The sequence below is a fragment of the Cucurbita pepo genome, chromosome LG18 (assembly GCF_002806865.2).
Source record: "Cucurbita pepo subsp. pepo cultivar mu-cu-16 chromosome LG18, ASM280686v2, whole genome shotgun sequence".
Classification (NCBI taxonomy): Eukaryota; Viridiplantae; Streptophyta; class Magnoliopsida; order Cucurbitales; family Cucurbitaceae; genus Cucurbita; species Cucurbita pepo.
The window spans coordinates 4778742-4801770 of NC_036655.1; the positions used below are offsets into that span (position 1 = coordinate 4778742).

At 34.3% G+C, this 23029-nt stretch overlaps 5 protein-coding genes across 7 annotated transcripts; 2 read left to right on the forward strand and 3 right to left on the reverse strand.

Annotated features, from left to right (window-relative positions):
* The first annotated feature begins 3289 nt into the window (after nucleotides 1–3289).
* LOC111780667 (protein ELF4-LIKE 4-like) lies at nucleotides 3290–5188 on the forward strand. Of its 3 annotated transcripts, none has more exons than XM_023661135.1 (2): nucleotides 3290–3590; nucleotides 4531–5188. In XM_023661135.1, exon 2 carries the CDS (start codon nucleotides 4550–4552, stop codon nucleotides 4892–4894), a length of 345 nt encoding a protein of 114 aa, XP_023516903.1. In that variant the 5' UTR covers nucleotides 3290–3590; nucleotides 4531–4549; the 3' UTR covers nucleotides 4895–5188. The 3 variants fall into 3 exon arrangements, with proteins under 3 accessions (XP_023516903.1, XP_023516902.1, XP_023516901.1); XM_023661134.1 differs by having other exon boundaries at nucleotides 3296–3590; nucleotides 4516–5188; XM_023661133.1 differs by having other exon boundaries at nucleotides 3299–3590; nucleotides 4511–5188.
* Nucleotides 5189–9916: 4728 nt separating this feature from the next.
* On the reverse strand, nucleotides 9917–10956 carry LOC111780616. Its single transcript, XM_023661057.1, has 2 exons — nucleotides 10509–10956; nucleotides 9917–10427 (listed from the first exon to the last, which is right to left on the reverse strand). The coding sequence occupies exon 1, from the start codon at nucleotides 10895–10897 to the stop codon at nucleotides 10520–10522; it is 378 nt and encodes a 125-aa protein (XP_023516825.1). The 5' UTR covers nucleotides 10898–10956; the 3' UTR covers nucleotides 9917–10427; nucleotides 10509–10519.
* A 580-nt stretch (nucleotides 10957–11536) lies between these two features.
* LOC111779746 (mechanosensitive ion channel protein 10-like) lies at nucleotides 11537–14991 on the reverse strand. Its single transcript, XM_023659869.1, has 6 exons — nucleotides 13136–14991; nucleotides 12930–13053; nucleotides 12518–12811; nucleotides 12244–12446; nucleotides 11795–12073; nucleotides 11537–11709 (listed from the first exon to the last, which is right to left on the reverse strand). The coding sequence occupies exons 1-5, from the start codon at nucleotides 14545–14547 to the stop codon at nucleotides 11797–11799; spliced, it is 2310 nt and encodes a 769-aa protein (XP_023515637.1). The 5' UTR covers nucleotides 14548–14991; the 3' UTR covers nucleotides 11537–11709; nucleotides 11795–11796.
* A 2541-nt stretch (nucleotides 14992–17532) lies between these two features.
* LOC111780535 (E3 ubiquitin-protein ligase EL5-like) lies at nucleotides 17533–18087 on the forward strand. Its single transcript, XM_023660960.1, has one exon. The coding sequence runs from the start codon at nucleotides 17533–17535 to the stop codon at nucleotides 18085–18087; it is 555 nt and encodes a 184-aa protein (XP_023516728.1).
* Nucleotides 18088–19089: 1002 nt separating this feature from the next.
* Nucleotides 19090–22096, reverse strand: LOC111780738 (vacuolar protein sorting-associated protein 2 homolog 1-like). The gene is made up of 5 exons (XM_023661224.1): nucleotides 21860–22096; nucleotides 20904–21034; nucleotides 20022–20126; nucleotides 19572–19832; nucleotides 19090–19470 (listed from the first exon to the last, which is right to left on the reverse strand). The coding sequence occupies exons 1-5, from the start codon at nucleotides 21894–21896 to the stop codon at nucleotides 19333–19335; spliced, it is 672 nt and encodes a 223-aa protein (XP_023516992.1). The 5' UTR covers nucleotides 21897–22096; the 3' UTR covers nucleotides 19090–19332.
* Between the last annotated feature and the right edge of the window lie 933 nt (nucleotides 22097–23029).

Consider the following 23029-nt stretch of genomic DNA (forward strand, 5'->3'; position numbering starts at 1 on the left):
TTAAACCTAAACTTAAAAAAGTATTGCATTTTTAATGCTCTAATAAGATTTTTTTTTTTTTTTTCACTTCTTTTGATTTTTCAAATGGTTGACAAGAAGAGTGGTCGTGTTGACTTTATAATTGATTAAAAAAATATTAAATGTAATCTTGATTATCCCAAGAAACACTATCGTGGTAACATCAAAAGTAGTAACAACTATAACAATAGTCAATGTAAAATTGATAATTCTATGGAGAGTTGTAATGTTATCTCGTAAATTAAAGTACTCATACCAATCTCGTGAGATGCGTTTGAGAACCGTCCTTTAAATTATATTAAAAAATGTTCGTGAAATCGAAAGAAGAAGAAATAGGGTTCGGGTTGAGAAATTTGCATGGAAACTCGTTAAAAACTACTGTTTGCACAATTAAAATTTATATAATTTCATTAAATTAATTAATTAATTAATCAATGTATCATTGTCATGGAGAATTGACTCTTTGTTTTTAGCATTTAATGGATAAATTAATACATTTTATCTAAACAATAGTTAAATAAAAAAAATTAATCTTATTAATTATTATTTATTAACTAATAAGTTCATGCATTATTCTTATGAATTTTAAATTTATATAAATAGAATTTTAAAAATTGTTTAATTCATTATGAATTTATCACACCAAATTGAAATATTAAAGATTTTTTTTTTTAATTTAAAAATGAAATATACAAATCTCAAAATTTGAAGAATTGAAATTGTAATTTAATTTATTAACAATTTTTTTTTTTTTTAAGAAATACTCATTAAAACTAAATCTATAAACTATACCAATATATATATATATATATAAACTGTTAATTATGCCAATAATTTACGTATGATTTATATGGATAAAGTTTAAATTTTATGATTAATACGACGTGGAGATTTATCTAAGTAAAATCAAGGGCATTTACGAAATTTCACTCCAAAAGATAAGAAAAAAAAAACGAATAATAATAATAATATATATAATGTTAAAACAAAAAAAGAAAAAAAAAAAAAGGAAAAATGCTGGCGTGATGCAATTAAATTTCTCATATTTATATTCCGATTCTTTTTTTTTGCTGATTTTCTCTGGCTTTTTTATTTTTTTATTTTTTGCTTTGCATCAGGAAGATTCCAGAATAATTTATCTTTGAACGAATATATAATTTAATTTATTCTCTATATTTTTTTTTTCTCACGAACTTTAAATAATTAAATAATTATGAATTTAAGATATTGGTTGGATAAGTTTTTTTTTCCCTTCCATTTTTACCATTTTTTAATTAATGTATATTTCTTTTTTGGTCTTAATTAGATTTTTTTCTATTTGAGTTTGGTTGAATTTTTTAAAAATAAAAAAATTGTAATTAGTTCATGAGTTGACATTTTTTTGTCGGGTCAACCCAACCAACCAAAAAATAGGGTTATCTTATCTTACCCGACTTTCAAGATTGTTATTAACATAAAAATATATGACATTTGTAAAATATATTAATAATGTGTCGTAACTTATAAATGTTTGATATATAACATATATCGTGGATTAAAAATAAATAAATAATAATAATAATAAAATAACAACTGACAACCAAATCTGAAAAACAGATGTTTATCTAAATTAGTTGAACTATGTTCGTACATTCATGCTAATATGTACTAATTAATAAAAATGACATCGTTGACCCGAGACATTGAATCTTCAACAACCAATATATATATATATATATATATATTTATTTATTTATTTATTAAAGTTAACAAATTTCCAAGAAATTTCGCATGGGTAGATGATAAACACGATTAGCGTCGTTAAAATCTAAGTCTAATCCACATGATTATTGATAAAACATTAGTTTATTTCCTAATGGATTTAATTGGTCAAACAAATCAATTAATTAGTTTAAAATTAAATATATTTTTAAATTATTATAAAATAATATTTTTAACGATAATTTTTACATCCTAAAAAAAATTAAAATGAAGAATATATTATAATTTGTGAGTTTTTATTTAATTTTTTAAATATGATTTTATTTTCATAATTTTTTAGTCAAATTAAGAAATTTTTAAAAGAATAATAATAATAATAACATATAAATTATTTTTATTTTGAAGTAAATAATAATAATTGATTAAAGATGAAAAAGTAAAGCACCAACCAAGCCGTAGCTCATATAAATTTAGACAAAATAATAATAATAATAATAATAATAAATAAATAAATAAATAAATAAATAAAAAGACAATAACTCGATACGTCCCATCGAATAATTAATATCCGCCTCCCTTCCAATTAAATTCATGAAAATTATTTAAATAATAATAATAATAATAAATAAATAAATAAATATATATATATATATTCAATAATTCAGAATACAAATTCCAAGGAAATTACATGGGAGCATTTTAAAGTGCTTTCCAAACTCTTTTTACCGTGGGCCCCACGTTCTGCTTTGTCAGATATTTTAATATTATACCCTCCTTCTTATTAATTTCCACGTGGACACACCCAGATTTGCATCTGAGCGAAACACACTGGATTGTAGCTCCAACCCCCCGAATCAAACTGCAATAAATAAATAAATAAATATATATATATATAAACACGTGGATACGTTTTTCTTTTTATTTTCCCTTTTTGAGTTCTAAATCTCACTATTATTTTTTTTTTCGAATAAATAAGATATTGTATGAAATTGTCAAAATGCTTTTAATTTACCATTTTAATTGTAATTTTCTTATTATTAAAATTTGTTTTAAATTATTAAAAATACTTTGTCAACTGTGTGTCGGGGTGATCTTGATACACTCACGATTCTACATTTTTTACGGCGTCGTGAATCTGGACACGCTCACGATTAGCCTTGAGGGGAATTACGCCCCATATATATTTTTCGCTCCGTGGCTTCGTCGAACCTTAGGCGAGGTTTGTCTTCGCCAATTTAACATCGCTTGTGCGGAATCCAAAATTGTTCAACAACACATGCCGCTTGCGCGTGCATGTTCAATCGTCTGCGACACATCTGACTTGCATCTACACTAGGCCAAGTCATTTGGCTCGACCTTGGCTCTGCTCGGGCCAAGGTCTTTTAATACAACGTCGCATCTCATCTTGCCATCTAGATCCCATCGACAGTGACTATCAATTCTTTTAAACATTTTTTTTTCTCGAACTCCTCCGTGGAATGAGGATGGATCTATATTTATAAAAAAGAAATTAGTTTTTTTTTTTTTTTGGGGTTGGAGCGTGACTGTCAAATCCTATATATTCCTCTCTCTTTCTGTTTCTCTCACTTTCCCTCTTTCAGTTTCTCTCTCTAAAGCCTTTTTTTTCTATTGTAATTCTCAAGGATTCAGAAGGGGGCCTGTTCGGGAGATTCGATTGAAGCGGCGATCCCTTTTTTTTTGTTTGTTCTTTCCATTGTTCTTTGGATTTCTGTGTATTTTGATTTTGTTTTCCCCCTTTTTCTTCATCTTTATACTGCTCCTCGTCCTTGGGACCTTCTTCTTTTGTGAGGTCTTCTCATTTCAATCCGTGTGTCTTCTTCTCTCCGAATATAATGCTCCAGATGTTCAAGGTACTAACTATTTTTATCTTTTCTGAATCTCTTTTGCTAACTGATGCTTCGTGTACGATTACGAAAGCAATTCATAATTAATCTGTTTAGTTCTTTCTGTTTTCGATTTTTACTTGTGGATTTGGGAGTTTCCTTTTTGAGTTTGATGCGTCGGTTGCGTTTCTGTTAGATAATGATCTTGATTTTATCTATCTGCCTTGTGTTGGAGGTTTTTGATTCTGTATACTCTCTGATAGGAACTGATTTGGTTAGATTTTATGGAATTCGTGGTTCAATTTGAAGTTTCTGGCTTCTGGATTAAGGATTTGTGATGGTTGGGGAAGGATTCTGGAATTCGGAGACGAGAATCCTTCCTAATCTCAAGATGTTTGTTGTGCGAATTGAGATTTTGCATTATTTTAATGCGTAGATGAGTTTATAGGTTGAGTAGTATGCATTTGAGAGGATTAATAATGCTGTCTCTATTGAGGTGCCCTCATGGGCTCATATTTCTGCATCATTGACTGGTTTTTTTGGGTCTTTGGGATGCCTGTTTGGAACTCTGAGCCTTGGGTGGGTGTCCTCTGAGCACATTAAAAAAGGTTCCCTTTTATGGAAATGCTTCTGCTTTTTCCCCAATCTCATCATACATCAATTAAAAAAATTATACTTAAAAACCTCCTTCTTTGTTATCTGATTCTTCTGTTTCAAAACTGGAACGTGGAGGTCATGATTCCTTTCTACAGTTCTTGTCTCATGTGCTTAAATTAACAGCAAAAAAGAAAGAAAAAATTACCAAATGTTTCTTCACATTTATGGGTTCTCAGTTAGGCAGAGATTTATGAATTACCAAGAACAGTCGTTTTCTTTTCCTCATGGTTTTCTTCTTCTGCTTCTTCTTCTTCTTCTTCTTCCCATTGTTCTTCCATGTTCTGATGCAGAGAAGGTTCTGATTTGATAGAATCCTGATCTGTAAAAGCATGGAGGGCGACACATTTTCAGGGCTTGGGAGTAGTGCACAGATTGATACCAAGATTTTACAGACATTTCAGAAGAATTTTGTTCAAGTTCAAAACATCTTGGATCAAAACAAGCTGCTCATCAGCGAGATAAACCAGAATCATGAATCAAAGATCCCTGATAATCTTAACAGAAATGTGGGTCTGATCCGAGAATTAAACAACAATATCAGGAGGGTTGTGGACTTATATGCTGATCTTTCATGTTCCTTCACTAGATCCATGGAAGTTTCTTCAGAAGGTGATTCCAGTGGAGCTTTGAAATCAGATGGAAAAGCAGGCCAAAAGAGAAACAGGGCTGCCTAACCCACAAAATTCATCTTCTCCATTCTTTGGCGTGTGGGAGAGGAGAAAAGGCTTTTCTCGTCTCTGTCAAAAAAACAAAGGAAATCAAGAAAAAAAAAAAAAAAAAAAAACTAGTATATCCATAGATTCTCTGTAACTTTCTTGTATGATTTAACTATCTAGCTTTACTTAGTTCTTGATCATCACTCTTCTGGGTTGCTTAGAGAAAATAATTGTCCTGATTCTGTATTCAATTTCTATTCTGCCCTAACTATGGATCTTCTTGACGAAATTAAGCATCAAATTCTCATCTGATTCCATGCCTTGTTCCTGAAAGAATCTTATTTCCTGTTTTAGTTTTTCACTCACCCTTTAACATGAAACAAGAAATAAGGATCATTTGGGCCATAATCTCATCTTCCTTTTACCTTTCTGCTTCAAATTTCCCTTCCATGAAAGCTATGAACTCTCATAGGTTACTGTTTTGGGTCTTCTTCTATGAAAGCTATGAACTCATATCTCTTCTGTTGCTTTTCTCTTCAGAAAGTTTACTGTAAATGATCTTTACTGTCCATGATTGAGCTTATTACAGAGGCTTTCTGTTTGATTCTCCATCACAATGAAGAGGATCATTTGCTTTTTTGACTCTTGTTTTTGGGGTTTGCTTTGCAAATTATAGCATTCTTTGGGGACTTCAAACAAAACACTGAGATTTAAAGAGACAGAGAGATATGAAAACATCCAAAGCCATTCTGAACTAGAAGACAAAGTGCCTTAAGAGAAGGGGCCTGTTTTGTGGGTTAGAAATGAGCTCAAATTCCTCAGCCACTCTTTCTTTTTTCTCTCTTAGCTTACAAAACTTGCTTGATAATGATTTGATTCCTCAACCTTCTCATTTCCTTCTTTATCTTTTTCATTGGTCTTTTTCTTCCTTTTTCTGGTGGACCCTTTTCATATGAACTTGATTTTATTGTTTCAAATAGTATAAATTGTTCTCATGATGTTTGTTGTGTAGTTGAGAGATCTAACTATACCTTTCTTACTTTAGTCGAAGAAGTTGGATGCTTTTCAATGTTTTGAACTCAACGATTCGTGAGGTGATGACTGAATTATTGACTTTTGATATAGTAATTAGTGGCTTATCTATTGAGCTATGCTCGAATTGATGATTATCAATGAGTTTAGATTTGTGCAAGTTGTAACAGCTAGTAGATATTGTCTGCTTTGACTCGTTAGGTATTGTTGTTAGGCCCGTAGTTTTAAATGTGTCTACTAGGGTGAAAAAATGACTCTGATTTGAACTTCTCAAGAGTTGTTCTCATCAATGTTCAACAAAAAAAAAAAAAAAAAACCAAANTTAGTTATTGTGGATGTGAGGAACGAATATTCGACGTTTGAGATAGTAATTAGTGTCTTATCTATTGAGCTATGCTCGAATGGACGAATGTCAAAAAGTTTAGATTTGTACAAGTTGTAGCAGCTAGTAGATATTGTCTGTTTTACTTAACAGCGATATGGTTTTAAATGTGTCTACTAGGGAGATAACTAATTTAAGGGGTAAAAAAACCCGACTCTAAATTGAACTTCTCAAGAGTTGTTCTCATCGATGTTCAACAAAAAAAAAAAAACCAATAAATTTTTTAGTTTAGTTATTGTGGAGGTGAGGCACGAATACTCGATGCTTGAGATAGTAATTAATGTCTTATCTATTGAGCTATGCTTGAATTGTCGAATGTCAATAAGTTTAGATTTGTACCAGTTGTAACAACTAGTAGATATTGTTTGCTTTGACTCGTTAGGCATCGTTGTTAGCCTCATGATTTTAAATGTGTCTACTATGAAAAAATGACTCTGATTTGAACTTTTCAAGAATCGTTCTCATCCGATGTTCAACAAAAAAAAAAAATCATAGTTATTGCGGAGTCGAGGATCGATTACTCGACGTTTGAGATAGTAATTAGTGTCTTATCTATTGAACTATGCTCTGATTGACAAACGTCGATAAGTTAAGATTCTGCAACTTTATTTATCTGACGGAAAATCAGGGATGAACCCAATAATCAAACTTAAGATAGGTTAAAATCGAACCGAACGATTAGAATTGTGCTTTATACTTAAAACGACAAGACCAATGGGACTAACCCAATTGGATCGAACTTTTCGGTTTCTACATTGTTCCCTTAATTGAACATTTATTGGCATTGATGTTCGTTCTAAAATAGAATGGTAAAGAAAGGGTTACAAAAATATTCCCAGGAAAGTGGTTGGGAAAGAGATTGAAAAAAAGGGATATTTGTTTGAATTATTTGAGTTCTACTATGCCTATGGCTGTTGGAATATTTTAATCATAACAATAATAATCCACCCACGTGCCTTTCAAATGACCTATCATATTAATTAATTAATAATAATTCGAAGTTAGGTCTAACGGAACTAGGTTTACGAGACAACCATATAACTTTACGGTACTTGCTTGTCAAAATTTTATAGAACATCGTCATGAATGAAGCTATTCTTCTTAAGTTTCTTTTGTTTTGTTTTTAACGTGTCTTGATACTGTTAGGCCAATGTATTGCGTTACTTTCCTCACCGGCTTAAACGTTGTTCTTTGGAAATTTGTGACTTAATATGTGAATTCTTATAATTGGGTAAGACTATTTTGTTAAGGGTGTTCGTTGAGATGGGTCAACTTCTCCCTACCAAAACTTATATACTGTGAGTAGTTGTTGTTACTCTATTGCTTGCTTATATAACGTCTCTTTCAAAATCTCTCTCTGCCCTCGTTTTCTAAAAACCGAGGCCAGAGGCTCGAACATATGTCGCTTGGCAGTAGGCGACGGAAGAATAATTGGCTTAGCTCACTTGTCGTTGGAAAGTGAGTACTGCACAATCGCAAATCCGTTGTCACAAGAGTGCGATTGTGACAAGTGATCGACATTTTTTAAACCTAACCCAACTATATTTTTTCTGGGTTCGATTGGTTCAGGTTGCTCATAACATTTATTCAAAATATTGCTATTAATAAAAGTAAAAGTGAGTTCATGAAAATATATTTATTTATTTTTAAATATTTAATTAAGATTGGACTAATTTTTTTAATAAAAAAATTGAGAAAAAAAAATTAATTTCAAGATTTTAGGAGATCGTATATTTAGTTACATTTAAAAAAATTTAAGGTTTGTTGATAGGGGTAAAACGGGAAGGAATTAGGCTATTTTTCGATACAAATTGTATCTTTTTGGCGCCTTCAGAACATTAAAGAGCGCCAAAAGGATTTATAATTAGATTTTGAATTGGGCTATTTTTCAAATAAAATAAGGTGAAAACCCTAAAACGCCCCTGAGACGTTGTTCCCTTATTCCTATAAAAACCCAATTTGCGCCATAATCCTCCACCGAAATTAGGGTTTCTGTAATTCCAAAACCCTCCTTCTCCATCTTGACAATGGCGGCCATCTTCTCATTTCTGCAATAATTTTTCTAATCCCCGTCCTTTTCTTAAATGTCGCGAAACCACGGCGACGCGAGGAAGAACAAAGCGACACTCAGTTCTCGTTCACTGTTCTGCTCTCTCGCTCTCTAACTTTTATCAATCTTTATTCATAGATGAATTGTTGAGTCTTACTTTATTGTTTTTGAGTTATTACGATGATTTTTGGAGTTTCTACGGAGTTTGGATATTATCGTGTGAACCAAATTAACTTAGTATAATGTTTGTGAAGACGAGAGCGTTGTTTCTTCCCCAACGTCCCATGGCTATTTCGATTTCTTTGTTCTGTTTTAGAAGGATAAAGAACAGTCAGGATCGTATATTATAATGTTTAGGAATTGGATTACGAGGGAGAGGTTTAATGTCTCTTGCGTGATCTTTTTGCATACGTTCATGTTATTATCACTCTGAAGAGGTAGCTATTTTTTACTATGCATTGAGATTTTATTTTACACAGTTTTCCACTCGAATTGGTGCTGCAAGTAATCATAAAGATTTCTTAATCTCATTGAAGTTGATTAGGTAAATCTACCAAATTAGTTAATATATGCTATGGTTGATCACTGCTTGCAATCGATTGCCTTGACGTCTTACATATATGTATCGTTTTCGTGCACTGAATATTCTTGTAACTATTTTTTTTCAATGATTGTTCTGTTCTTGTAAACAAGATGCTTTGGTGTTAAAATGGAGCATGGCCGAAGGTTTGTTTGTTACTATTTTTGGTTCAATATTGTCATCTTTACAGCAGGTTGGTTATATTATATCAACGCTGTGTCTGAGGATGACGAAATGGAGTTCCTCCGTACTATTATCCTTTGTGAAACTATTTTGTTTTCACTGCGTAACACATGGGGGATACATGTCCACGGTTTGGAATCCCACAATTTCTTAATCCTTTACAGACTTTTTAATGTTCTATGTAATCAATCATGAGGCAATATACTTTTGTCATCTATAAAGCAAATAGGATACTACTATGCCAAATTTGTGTCGGAAGATGACAACATGAATTGTGCATCCTCTATTCATTTTGAAAGACTGGAAATCCCTTCCATTTTTCAAGTAGAGGATGCACGAACACATCTCTAATGTATCTGCCCTTGAACTGGAAATCCCTTCCTTTTTTTTTTTTTTTNTATTTCAGTCATCCATAAAAGCAAATTGGTTATTTCTAAAACCAATTTTGTGTCGGAAGATGACAACATGAACTTTGCATCCTCTACAGTTTGGAAGGTTGGAAAATCACGTTCTTCTTTCTTGTAGAAGTTGTCACAAACACATTTCTTCAAATGCCTGTCTGCACTTTTGATGTTCTTAGAATGTTGTAGAGATCAGTTTCTTCCAAGTTGATATCAAACTCAAAAACTGAATAGTTGGCCCTCTCTTGATGCAAATTAGCAAATCACTTCAATTTTCTCCTACTCTTGGATGTACTTTTTCGTTTATTCGAAAAAAGTTGTTTTGATTTTGTTTGAATGTAATTCATGAAGTGGGTTGATTCTTCATTTCTCTACATATTAGAATTCAAATTTTTGATTGATGCTATTTGGAAATGTTTGTAGCCCTTTTCCTTCAAAACATCGCGTTCTTCCCTAGTAGCTTTCTGATTTAAATTTAATGTTATTTTAGTTGCTTGTCTTCCAAACTTAAGTTCTTCTCATCTGAACTTTTATCCGAAGTTAAATTTCTTTGTCCCGGTTAATAATAGTATTAATTTCCTTCTCATCTCTTATATGAGTAGTAAATTACTTCTGAAATTTGGTTTACATTCCCTCGTCATGAAGAGTTGTGAAGCTTTTATTCTTAAATAGAAGTCCTATCGATCGAGTTCTTAAACTTCAATAGGTTCTTTACTTCTAATGTAGTTTTAATGTGTGTGTGTATATATATATAGTTCTTTACTTCTAATGTAGTTTTAATGTGTGTCTATATATATATATATATATTATGTATGTATATGTTATGTATGTATATGTATGTATGTATAATGAAAGCGCCATGGATGAATGGACTATTGAACAAGTGAGAGAGGGGAAATGAAGAAAATTATAGGTGAAAGAAGTTAAAATGTTTAAATCCATACATTTATTACTTTTAGCAGCTTGCAGCAAAAAATGAAGGATGAAGATTAAGGCAGAAACAAAGAATTACAACTCAACCACGCTTGACCGGATCGAAGTTGGAGACGCCTATCACAGCCCCCAATATGGCCACCACCACTGTTCCACCGGCAGCAATGCTGAGCAAGAAGTTCTTCAGCGACGGGGAGACTCCTGGTCCTGCAGCCTCTGCAACCTCCGGAATCACCATTGACGCCGTCAGAGCGGCGGCGGTTAGTCCAGTGATGGCCTTCTTCAATGACGATCGGACTGCGACGAGCCTCCCGTTAGATGTCGGCACGCCGGCGATGGCCTTGCGAGACCTTGAAGAAGAAGAAGCTGGCAATGGATTGAAGAAGGCGTGGTTGGAAAGTCTCTTGTGGGTGGCGGAAGTCAATGGCAGGGCCAGTGACACTGTAGAAGTGGAAGCCATTGATATGATTCGAAAGCTCTGCGAATTTCCGGAATTGGGGATTTTGGTTTCGGAAGTAGAAAAGCGGTGGAGAGGCGGAAATTGGGGAGATTTTGGGAGAGCTCGAAATCTTCATCTCTATCCGACGTGGCAACTTCTTTATGCCTTATTGGCGGATAGCCTTATCCTATTCCTCGTTTTTATGTTTTATCTTTGTCTTTAAAGTGGAAGCCATTGATTAGATATTACTTTTTTCTCTCTCTTTTTTTTTTTTTTATAGTTTTATTTTAGATTAAATTACCAATTTAGTTTCTTAAATTTCCTTTTAAAAATATCAAATAGAAAAAATAAAAAAATGTAAATAATAAACTGTAATTTAAACTATTATTTTTTTTGTTGAAGGATAGAAAGTCTTTTGGAAATGATCATGCATTTATAGACAAGAATACTCTCTTTATTGGAATGAGCCATTTTGAGGAAGCTCAAAGCAAAGCTACGAGAGCTTAAGTTCAAAGTGGACGTGGACAATATCATCCCATTGTGGAGAGATGTGTTATTCTAACAATTTTTAAGTTTTAGTTCATTTTTGGAGTATGAAAAATGATATTTGTCTGTAATGTAACAGTTTCAACCACAAAAGTCCCCAATGGGTTGAAGATGAAGAAAGAAAGTGCAATTCATTTAGTAATCCATCCTCTTGATGTCCAAAAATAATATTCAAAATTTGTTTAGAACAACTAACTAACGTTTTACAATTCCTTTTCCTTACTGAGATGCAGCAGCTCAAATCATAAACTACATCTTCTCTACCCCTCTTGTTCTCATGAAAGCCACTGAATCAACAGGACATGATATAGTCAGCCACTGTATTTGAGAGTTTTTCGTAAGAAAGTGAACAATTGAGCGGAAAGAACGAACCTTCATCTCCGCGAGGTTGTCGAAACCATGGGTGCTACTGCACTCACATAGTTGAGCTGGACTTCTTGAGGTAGCAGATGATACTTGATGCCCAGATCTTCGAAAATTTTCTTTAGCTCCAAAACTAGATCCGATCTGCGACTGCTCCGGTCACCATAGTTCTGAAAGTTTATGGTGTGATTGATGTATAGACTCAGTTTCATCTTGTTGACATTCTCGATCTCCTTCACGATCACGCTGTGGTTCGGCCGCCAGAACTGAGGCTTGCTTTCAAGATATCTGAGAAACAATTCTTTTATGTCAAGCAAAAGCAACTAAATAGGATTGAAAAAAGAATCAGCCATTTGAAATGTTGTTTTGGCAGATGCTTTATAAAGAGCTTTCAATCACAAGGCTTGGTTCTTTCTTGTAGTTGACCAACTAGCATAGAGAAACTGAATGAAACTTACGATTTTATTCTTGCTTTTAGGGCTCCAATGCTTTCAATTGATGTGGAAAAGTCAACCGAAAAGTCGATCGAATCACTCATTTCGGGGCTCCTGTAGAAGTTACTGATGGGTTTGGTGGCCAGAACAGAATTTGGATAGAAGATCTTCTCATTGTCATATCTCAAGAAAATTGTGGTTAAAATGTTCATTTCTTCAACAATCATCTGCAAGTTAGTATTAAACCAGGTGAGGTTGCTTCAATGGAATCCAAGAAATTCTGAGTTGAGAAAGTTACCTGCACACCATCTACAACACACCGATCCCCCACGTCAAATGGATGCATCACGAATACGAATATGATTGCTTCGAATATAGTTTTGGCAGTGTTACCAAACATGAAAACCACCAGTAGAAGCTGTGATGAAATGAAGACAAGTACTTGTGTGGTCAAGAAACCCATCAGAAGTAGCCATACAATGACAATAACAATCAGTACAAATGCAGAAGCAAGCCTGTTTAGCTCCTCTATGGCAGTTTTGGTGTCGTTCAATGAGTGGGCTAGCGACTTCCGTTCGATATAAACGTTCACCTACAACATCAAAAATACATTTCTAAGGACCAGGTTTGTTAGTGGTTTGCTTAGAATTGTGCATTTGAATACAGGACCTCAGTTATTCTGAACAAAAACATAAATGCTAAAGATTTACCAGCCAATTCTTAAGGGTTTTTCGCTTTATCTTCCCAGTTTCAACCCCTCCTTCAAACAATGGCAGCACATTATCAATTTCCTCCTTGTTCATAAAACGAAAGAGGTCCTCTTCATCAATATACCTAACCAGGCACGAATTAAAAGCATTAGTTAACAAAATTCTTTGAATATCATGCAGAAGGAAACTCGAGATCAAATTCTCACTTGCTACCAGGTTTCGCAACGTTCCTGAAAATCTGGTAAGCTGCAGCACTTGCTTCCCATTCACTGTTAATCTCCTTGTCTTTTTGCTCACCCTCTTCCTCTTTAAAATTCTCTATTGTATTAGAGATGGTGGACAGCCCTGAACTCCTTATAACATTGATCAGCCCTCTCATGGTCCAAGCAGACACTTTTTCTTGCTTCATCTTTTTGAGTTTATCCACATCAATCACTTCTTCCTTCCCCTCATTCCCACCATCTCTTTCTTTCTTCAAATGCCTGAAGCTCAATTGCCCTGAGCTTGCCACTCTCCCAACCCTCTCGGCCATCTCCATCAGTGGAGGTCCTGATAGAGTGCGCAAGATATATTGATGGAAGATTGATTCTTGAATCCGATCGAAGAACCGAGTGCATTGAAAAGAAGCAGCTAGTATCTTCACCAACAAAGTTTTCACCAGCCATAACCCTGCTCCAATTAGCGAAGCAGCAAGAGCTCGTGTAACATAATTCAGAATCTCATTGACTTTCTTAGATCTTTTGATGCTTTGATCAAATAATAGACCCCACGCTAGAAGAACCAAAGCCAGCCAAATAAGAACTATAACACTCTTCCTCAGCCCATAGACAAAATAAAGAACCTTTCTCTTAAGTAGAAAATTTCTTTCAATCAAGAAAACCAGACAATTGATAAACCATTGTGAAAATAAACGACCACAGAAAATAACTAATACCAAAACACACCATTTCCACAGTTCTAATCCCCAGATCTCTTTAGTCAGCAACTTGTCTATTGTTAAGCTGGAAATTAAACACGCTGTTATGCACAAAAATGCAATCCATTCAATTAAAACTGCTCTTTTCAATTTCTTCCTTGATTTTTCTTTCACTTTCAGTTCTGCAGTTTTGTAGACTTCTTCATCATCTTCCTCCTCACTTCCAGTAGATCCAACCAATGGTGTTCTAGGAGTTATCGGAGCAGACTTCAAAGATTCTTTAGGACTAGTCGCAGTGGCTATATTAGCTGGTGAGTCCCTCTTCGGAGAGCTAGAGAATGGTGAACCAGATGCTGATTTTGCTTGAGCATTTTCTTCCGTCAAACTTGCACCATCAGGACAAGGCGGCTCTATTAGCCTTGATTTCGGTTTCGAAAATGAAGATCGAGCAAATGATGGGCGCCGAACTGCCGATACAGGAATTTTTGGAGGTTTCAATGAACTCATTCTGGAAATCTCGTGTGAAGGAGAGCTCTCAACCACGGATTGCGGGATTGCGCACCTAACACTCCGAGTTTCTTTTGGCTCAAAATCAGGAACAGAAGCAACAGAGCCATTAGTGAGATCATTCCTTGCATCGACTCCTTCTTCGCCATCCAAAATCCGTAAAACAACTTGTTCCGTCCCTTTCTTATCCGCCATTGTCTTCTTTCACACCTCTAAACTAACCTCTTACTAACATAACATTCTAGGTTCAACTTCAAGCCATAACAAAATTGCAGCAAAATCAAAACCTTAAAGGCAACAGAAGCAGTACCAAAGTTCAAATCAAACAGATAAACATGGCTGGACGCCACATAAAAAGCAAGAGGAATATTCAAAACCTGGCAACAAAAACCTCTAGGATTCTGACTTCACACCGCTTGTCGCGCCTCAAAAATACTTCAGAAAACCCAAGGAAAGTCAGTAAGAGTGGCCACTTTCCATTGCTTTCAGACACGAAACTTAAACGAAAGAGAAACAAGAACAAATACGACTCTAAAAAGAAGAAGAAGAAGAAGATGCAGTGGTTGGAAACCGGTGAGAAAAACGGGGAACAGAGGGCGCCGCAAGTTCTTGACAAAGACGAACATGGAAGATGCAAGGAGCTGAGCACTGGACTGTTCCATTCTTGTTTCGCGGGTTTAATTATTTTTTTAAATAAGCTAAAATCAAATTACGAATTTGCCCCTATAATTTTTTTAAATAATTATAATTAAAAATCGCCCCACCTAACTAATTTATTTAAATATCAGTCCCTATACTTTTGTATTTTATAATTTAGACCCCGAGAATATGAATATAACTTAATCTAAAATATTAAAATTAAGTCAAAGTTTCGAAATAAAATTAATAATTTTATTTACAAGTTTAATTTCTGAATTTTTATCTATTAAATTGGTCAATTTTTATTAAATAATTATTATAATTTTATGGGAAAAAAGCACACATATTTCCAAAATTAACCATAATTAAAATAACGGCAATAACTATTTTTAAAATTTTATTGAAAATAAAAAATAATTAATTCTAAATAACTACTTCACTTTTTTTATTTTTTATTTATTTTTTTATTATAGCTTTATGAAAAAGAAAAAGTCTGGCATTGGACCTATAGCCACTGGATTTGCCACCTGGCAAGCACATCAATTTAAAAAAAAACATTTATTTTATTTAAAAGAAAAAGAAAAACACACGTGTGCCCTAATAATAATGTCGTGGATTAATTTATTCATATAATTTTATTTTTTTCAAATAAAAAAATATTCTCCTTTTCGGAAATAAAAATAAAATAAAATTTATAGGCCATAATTTAAAAAACGGTAATATTTTTTTTTTGTAGGTAAATATTATGATACATTTAAGAGGGCAAAAAGGTAATTGAGTCATGACTTTTTAGTAAATTTCAGGCCAATTTCGACATTTTTTAAATATGGACCTAATCTTCAGGATTTGGGCCCATCTGGCCCAAACCCGTTTGTCACAGGCCCAACCATGAGAAGCCAACATTGGATTAAAGGTATATACCAAAAATTAATCGAGCTATAGTTTTGTTATTTCTAGTAACCCTCTATTGGACTTTTTGAACAAGGGTCCTCGGAGCGTTGTGTTATCTAGAGAGTCGGTGCTCCCACCTAAATAAGTCACGCTTACTGGTATCCGAGTAATTCTTTCCGTTGCTTTTACTGCTCCCCTTCTTACTTAATGTGGGAGCCGGTCTGCCATCCACTAGAAACGATATAATCAACCAAACCCCTGAAGTTTGGTTTGACAATGCTTCTAAAAAGAAGCTGAGTTACATATGAGTTAAACTCGGAGATAGAAGTCTTATTTCGTTACTCGACAGTGAAGTAAACCTAAGTTCATGAGCTTATTATCCCACGTCTGATTTTTAGACCTATTGGTTCTAACGACTTATTCTAGAAACGGTGTATTCTCGAAACTCACAAAGAAAGAAGGTCGACAATTGGGATCATTGATATATTTACCAATATACCCTTTTAATTTATTTATTGGTAGAGACTCTAACTAACTACGATTATGCTCCATACAAAAACGTGACTTAAAGTATTATAAATAAACCGAGGATTGTCTTATAGGGGTGTACATGGTCTCGGTTGGGTTGGGTTGGGTTGGGTTGACGGATTTTTTTTTGACCTAACTCAAAACTTCGGGTTGTTGGATTGGTAACTCAACCCAACCCTTTTTTTTTTCGGGTTATGGTTAAAAGCAACGAAGATTTCATGCATATTTGTGTGTAATGTGCTTCTTTATTATACCTCAAATATTTTAAAAATTATTTGAATTTTTTAAACAAAATTCAAATTAAATAAAATAAAAAAAAAAGTTTATTTCTGATTATTTTTGGAAAGTGGTAAGTAGATTAGGACAAATTTTGTCAACCTTTCGCAATTATAAATTAATAATACCACCAAATTAAACTAAAGCCGGTTGGTCCTGTCGTCTTCGACCAAACGACACCTCATTTTAGCGTGGGTTCAACATTACGTTGACCTTTCTTCTTCCTACTAGAGTCGACACAAAATACGACATGTCGTAGTTCCATTAAATTAAATTGAACCAAATATCCACTTAATAAATGGAAATTTTCAGCCTAACGCCTCTGTTTTTCTTTTCCGCCATTAAAACGACAACCTTCCTCTGCTTCCCAAGCCTTCTCTAGCCCCTATTTCTTGTCGTTTTGAGACCAAAAAAGTTGGAATAAATCAATTCAATTATTAAAAAAAAAAGAAATAATTGGAGAGAAAAATATGGTATTCAACTCTCACACTATTGTCCACTCTCAGCATAAACTCTGTTAATTTTGCTTTGGGGAAAGGTCTCGTACCAATGGAGATAGTATTTTTTGATTATAAACTCATGAAGATTCCATAAATTAGTCGACGTGTGACTTTCATCGTCCAACCATTGGTTTCTTCCTTCCTTCTTATCAACACTTTTGTTTCTCTGTCCTCTGATTGTACTCTGTTTTGTCTTCATTCTTTGGAAGCTTACAGTTTATCTCATTCAATGAATTAAAAACCTTCTTAATATTAATTCAATCCGCCATGATTGTTGTTCTTCTTGTTCTTCCCAAAAAAACCCACAAAACAAATCTCTGTGATTCCTTCTTTTTCGGATCCAAAAATGAGTGATTCTGCTTCCAATTATTTTGCTCAACCAACGAATCATCCAGCAAAATCAAGCCTACCCATGTTGTATTACGGCCTTGTGGTCATCGGAACGGCGGCGATTGTGTTAGTTCTTTACAATTTCATCGTTATCATGTGGTGTTCCGACAACCGTCGTGGCCGAGCTTCGCCGGCGCTGGCTGGAAATTATGCGGAGATGGTGAATTCAAGCCGTAGCTTGCAGAGCTCGAATAGGAATTTGTTGTGCAGCTTTAAGTTCAAGAAGGGGTCTGCAGCGGCGGCGGCGGCGGCGGTGGTGGAAGAAGAAGGGAATGGGAATGAATGTGTGGTTTGTTTGTCGGCGTTTGAGGAGGGGGAAGAGGTTAAGAAACTGCCGAGATGTATGCATATGTTTCATGCTCGTTGTATAGATATGTGGCTTTTTTCTCACTGTGATTGTCCCCTCTGCCGTGCTCCGGTGGCGGTGCCGGGGTTGAGCAAACGCCAAACCGTGGCGGAGCAACAGGGGAATTCAGGGCATGGGTTGCCGGAATCCGGTGGCTTGGTTTGAAACTTTCTTTGGGAAAGAAAAGATGTTCATAATCTTGAAATGGGTGGTTGGATTTGGAAAATTCTGATTCTCATATGTGATGTTGTTTGTGTGTCCAATGGATGAGGATAAAGAAGAATTGGAGTTTTAGTTGGGGGTGTATTCATTAGGTAGGTCCTCTAATTAGTGAGCCATTTTTTTCAATACCGATTTCGACTTCTCGATAAAGAGTACACGACACGTATATAATTATTGTTGTTGATAATTGTCACAATGATGATACATTTCCTACTTCGATTCATGAATCCATTAGATTCATCTCTCATATTTGATTAATGTACGAGAATTAGTATTGTTAAGCTTGTAAAGATTTGTCTAACGTTGTTTTTAGATGTGAAGTTATTGATCTAACATTGTTTTTCGTCGTCATTTTGTGTTTCCTTTGTAAGAAAGATTTTATAGTGTGAAAGACTTTCTAGTGTGGGAGTGTAAGAGATACACTTGTATAAACATTTTTTTTGTTTCAGTGATTGTTTACCATATGTGATATACGAGAATTTCTGTGTCTTTGTGTTTAATTTAGATTTGTGGGTGTATAAGTACCATTGATCTTGCTCCCACTTTTATTACAACAATTGATATCAGAGCAGTGTAATTGTGACATTCAATGATTGATATCAGAGCATTGTAATTGTGACATTCAACGGCTGATATCAGACCATTTTGGTTGCTCTTGGATGTGACATTTGGGTATAATAATGTTGATGATATCTTCTCCAACTAAAGATAACCGCTCACTCCCATTAATTATTTAAGTCTTGATAATTGTATTTAGGTTCAAATCAAGTCCGTAATTAACTTTAAACTTTTCGTTTAGTTCTATAATTGGGTTAAATCTTCCAAAAACATCTTAAGGGTCTGATATAAACCATAGACGCATTGAAACCTCTAAAATTATAGTGACTAAATTAAAACCGAACACAAGCTAATTTAACATAGTATTTTCCATGTTATGAACCCGTAGAAAGAAACCAATATATGTATATATATACACAATATGTAAGACATTTGTAAGCTATATTTGAAGATGGTACATATGGACCTCATGGTAACTGTAAAAAAGCTTAAATTCCTATGTCTTTCATATAGCCAAAACAAGGACAGAAAATCATGGCATAAATTTAACTAAGTATTATATGGCAGTGGAATAAATGGTCCCTAATAAGGTCAGGTTGGAAAGGAACACAAGAAATGAAGATCTTACATTTACATTCTCCTTAAATTGTCGAGTCGGGCTTGAAGATCGTTGTCTATTCCACCGTCGTCGTTGCCTGTTGCTTCTGCTTGTGCAACCTTTGTCTTTGTCGCTGGTGCAGCAACAGCAGTCGATGGTGCGTTCACGAGCTGTTTAAATTGAAAAATGGTTAAATCAGTTACTCATTTAGAGTGAGGTTGATCCAATGCACCAGCAAAAGAAATGAGGTCTGCTAAAGATAATATGTTACCTCTTGGTTCATGTTAATTCCTATCTCATCAAGAACCTGGCTGACCAATTCTTCTGTCTCTTCCTCTTCCTCGTCCCCTTCCAAAGCGTCATCGATGGCATCTTCCATCACTTCAGTCATCAGTTCCATTTTTTCATTCTGTTTCATAAATTCTTGCATAATCTTCTGCAGGGATGGCAGGTTCATCTGCCGATTCATTTGTCCCATTGCCTTTGTCACACCTTTCATCGCTTCTCCCATTGCTTGAGTCGACTTCAAAGTCTAAAAAGGGGGAGTTTAACAAAAATATTAAGTTATCAAGAAAAAGGCCACCACTCATAATATGTAAAATGCTGTACAAAATATGAGATGTCAATACTGCAGCACATACGATCAGCATGATCGGCATGATCGGCATGATCGGTATGCTCTTGTGCCAATGGAATGAATAAGTCATGAAACAAACTGTACCTGAATTCTAAGAGATACGCCCTGAAGTTGTGATTTAAGCTTGTAGAATTTTTCAATCTGGTGCCTGGTCCTAACGAGATCTTTTGCCATCACTTTAACAGCTCCCTGCAATAGTAACATAATCATACCCGAGTGAGATGTAATTCTAAAAACAACAATCGTGAAGCATATGACGCGTGTTATTGTGTTTTCCTCTTCTTTGTTTGATCTTCGACATTTCCATGTATGATATGCATCACCAAAGGAAACTTGTTGTCGAATAAGGAGAAGACGAGCGAAGAAAATGTGTTGAATGCATCCAACAACAATAAGATGATATAATGTAACAGCCCAAGCCTACTGCTAACAGATATGGTCCGCTTTGGCCCTAGCCTCACGGTTTTAAAACACATCCACTAAGGATAGGTTTCCACATCCTTATAAGGAATGCTTTGTTCCCCTCTCCAACCGATGTGGGATCTCACAATCCAGCCCCCCCTTGAGGCTCAGCGTCCTCGTTGACAAACTGCTTAGTGCCCTGCTTAGTGCCGGGCTCTGATACCATCTGTAACAGCCCAAGCTCATCGCTAGCAGATATTGTCCGTTTTGGCCCTTTACATATCGCCGTCAGCCTCACGGGTTTAAAACGCGATCACTAGGGATAGGTTTTGAATGATTTGTTCCCCTCTAAAATCGATATGGGATCTCACATTTAAGCACATCTAAGATAAATACTTCCAAATATTTTAATGATTCGTAAAAGACTTCTCCTTCCGACCGTGATGGACAAACTGTCCCAGCTTCAGAAGATCACAATGATTAAAAGTAAGGAATCACAATAAGAATGGTATTTCACAAAAATAAATTGTGAAGTACAGATAGGAACAATTAAAGATTACACACCATTTGCCCTTGCTTGGCACTTTTCTTAATCTCTGCAATTAGTTTCTTCTCTTGTGTTTGAAGACCTTGTCTCTCCCTTTCAATTTCTCTGATCGATTTGTCCAGCATCCTCTTATTTTCCCGGAGGAGTTCTGGATTGACAAGAATTTACACAATATCAGAAGCTCTAAGATTGGCTAATACAATGAATAGTTTAATGGCAGCAAAAATATGCTATGTCAACCATTCCTTGTGTTGAATTAACACCAAACAGAGAGTCCTTAACTATCAGACTACGGCGTTTCTATATTAGTTCTTAGAACTCCTAACCATATTGAGATATGAACTCAATATCTATAGCTTTATATATGATAGAAATTTGTTGCTAATTCTACGAGTTCAAACAGTGAAGCTAAAATGATTTATAGCTTTTAATGCTTTGGCATCAAAGCCATGATGCTGGACGCTTGATGCAGTTAAAAGATCAGTGGAAGACAAACGAGCACGGAAGAATTATAAATCGAACATAATAAATAATGCAGTTTGCTTATTGATCACAAGGAAACGGTGTAAACACCTTTCAACCAAAGTACACAGGGAAAAATGAAGCTCAAATTCCAATCACTAAACATTAACAAAGCATCTCTTCAAAGACTATCGAGTTAGGTCCAGTGTCTAGAAATCAAAACACGAAAAAAGAGGAATCAAAACCATATCGACACTGAATCAGCATCTACATGCAATTAACATATTGGAAAACGAACTTCCCAAAGTAGGCGAAATGAAGACCTCTAACACCGTAGACATCATGATCAACTAAATTAAACCATAAACTCCAGAAATCAAAACTAATAACCTCACTACTAAATGCAACAACACAAAAAAATTCCGCCAGAAAGAAGGAAAAATTAAAAAATTGAAAGCAGAGCGGAAAAATCATCGGCAGAGAAAACAAAAATCCTGATCGGAGAGCATACCTGCCGGAGTTTTCCGCTTGCCAAAGAATAAACTCATCGCGGCCGATCGGATTGTACAAAGAAAATCTGAACTGAAACGGTGGAAACGAATATATCAAAATCTCAATAAAGACGATCCGATCAATGGTCTTGGCTGTCGATGAAATGCCTGACTTCAATGGCGGGTTGAAGAAGGATTCTGCTTCCAAATCCTTTCTCTGGTCTCCTCAGAAACTTCCTTTACGCGGTATTGCAATGAAGAATTCTTCCTCAGTAAGCAAAATATCCAAAAGTTACACGTCAGCAGAAGGGAGTAGGAATGGTAGACCCCACTTTTACCTTAATTCTCGTCTACTTTTTGGGCTTTAAGGCTTTCTCTTGGCCCAATGGGCCATGAAAATCAATTGGGCCCAAAAGCTTGTTGGAATTCCGGCCCAAAATGGTGAACCAATATTTTCGGCTCATCAAAGTCATTTTAAATTTTAAATTTATTTTTTAAGAAAATTATTCAATAGGATAGAGACCCATTTAAACACTTATTAAATTTTTTTATAAATCTCTAATTTTATGGTAAAAAATATAAAAAACATATATGTCTTAATCAGTTGAGTTATGCTCATATTGATATATTATTTGAACATCTAATATTCTACTGTATTTTATTAAACTACAAATTTATAAGTTGACAACGATCCGTTGTGATACTTTTATCGACTGAGCCGAAAAATAAAACCTACATTTATTTATTCTATCATTGTTGAATTTTGTAGTACTAATTAATAACTCTCGGAAGCATAGATTTAAGAATATTATAACTAGAATACGAATTAATTGACGCTTAAATTGACATTATCCAGATATTACTCGGTGAATTAAAATATTATATGTTTTAAAATCTAGTAATTAAATTAAAAAAATTAATTTATAAGTATTTTTATTTTTTACGGCCTTCAATATTATATTTGGGCAATATCGTAATTTTACAATACCATGATCACCAATTACTTTATCCACGTGTTTTTTATTTTTTTATTTTTTTGAAAATGTTGGGATCCTCATAAATTTCTACATTTTATTAAAATAATTAAATACTTTTTATTAGAAGTTTATTTATTATTTATTTGTATTTAGATTTATTAGATATAAAATAAAAAATTTAATGACTAAATTGGTAATTTTTTAGTACACAAA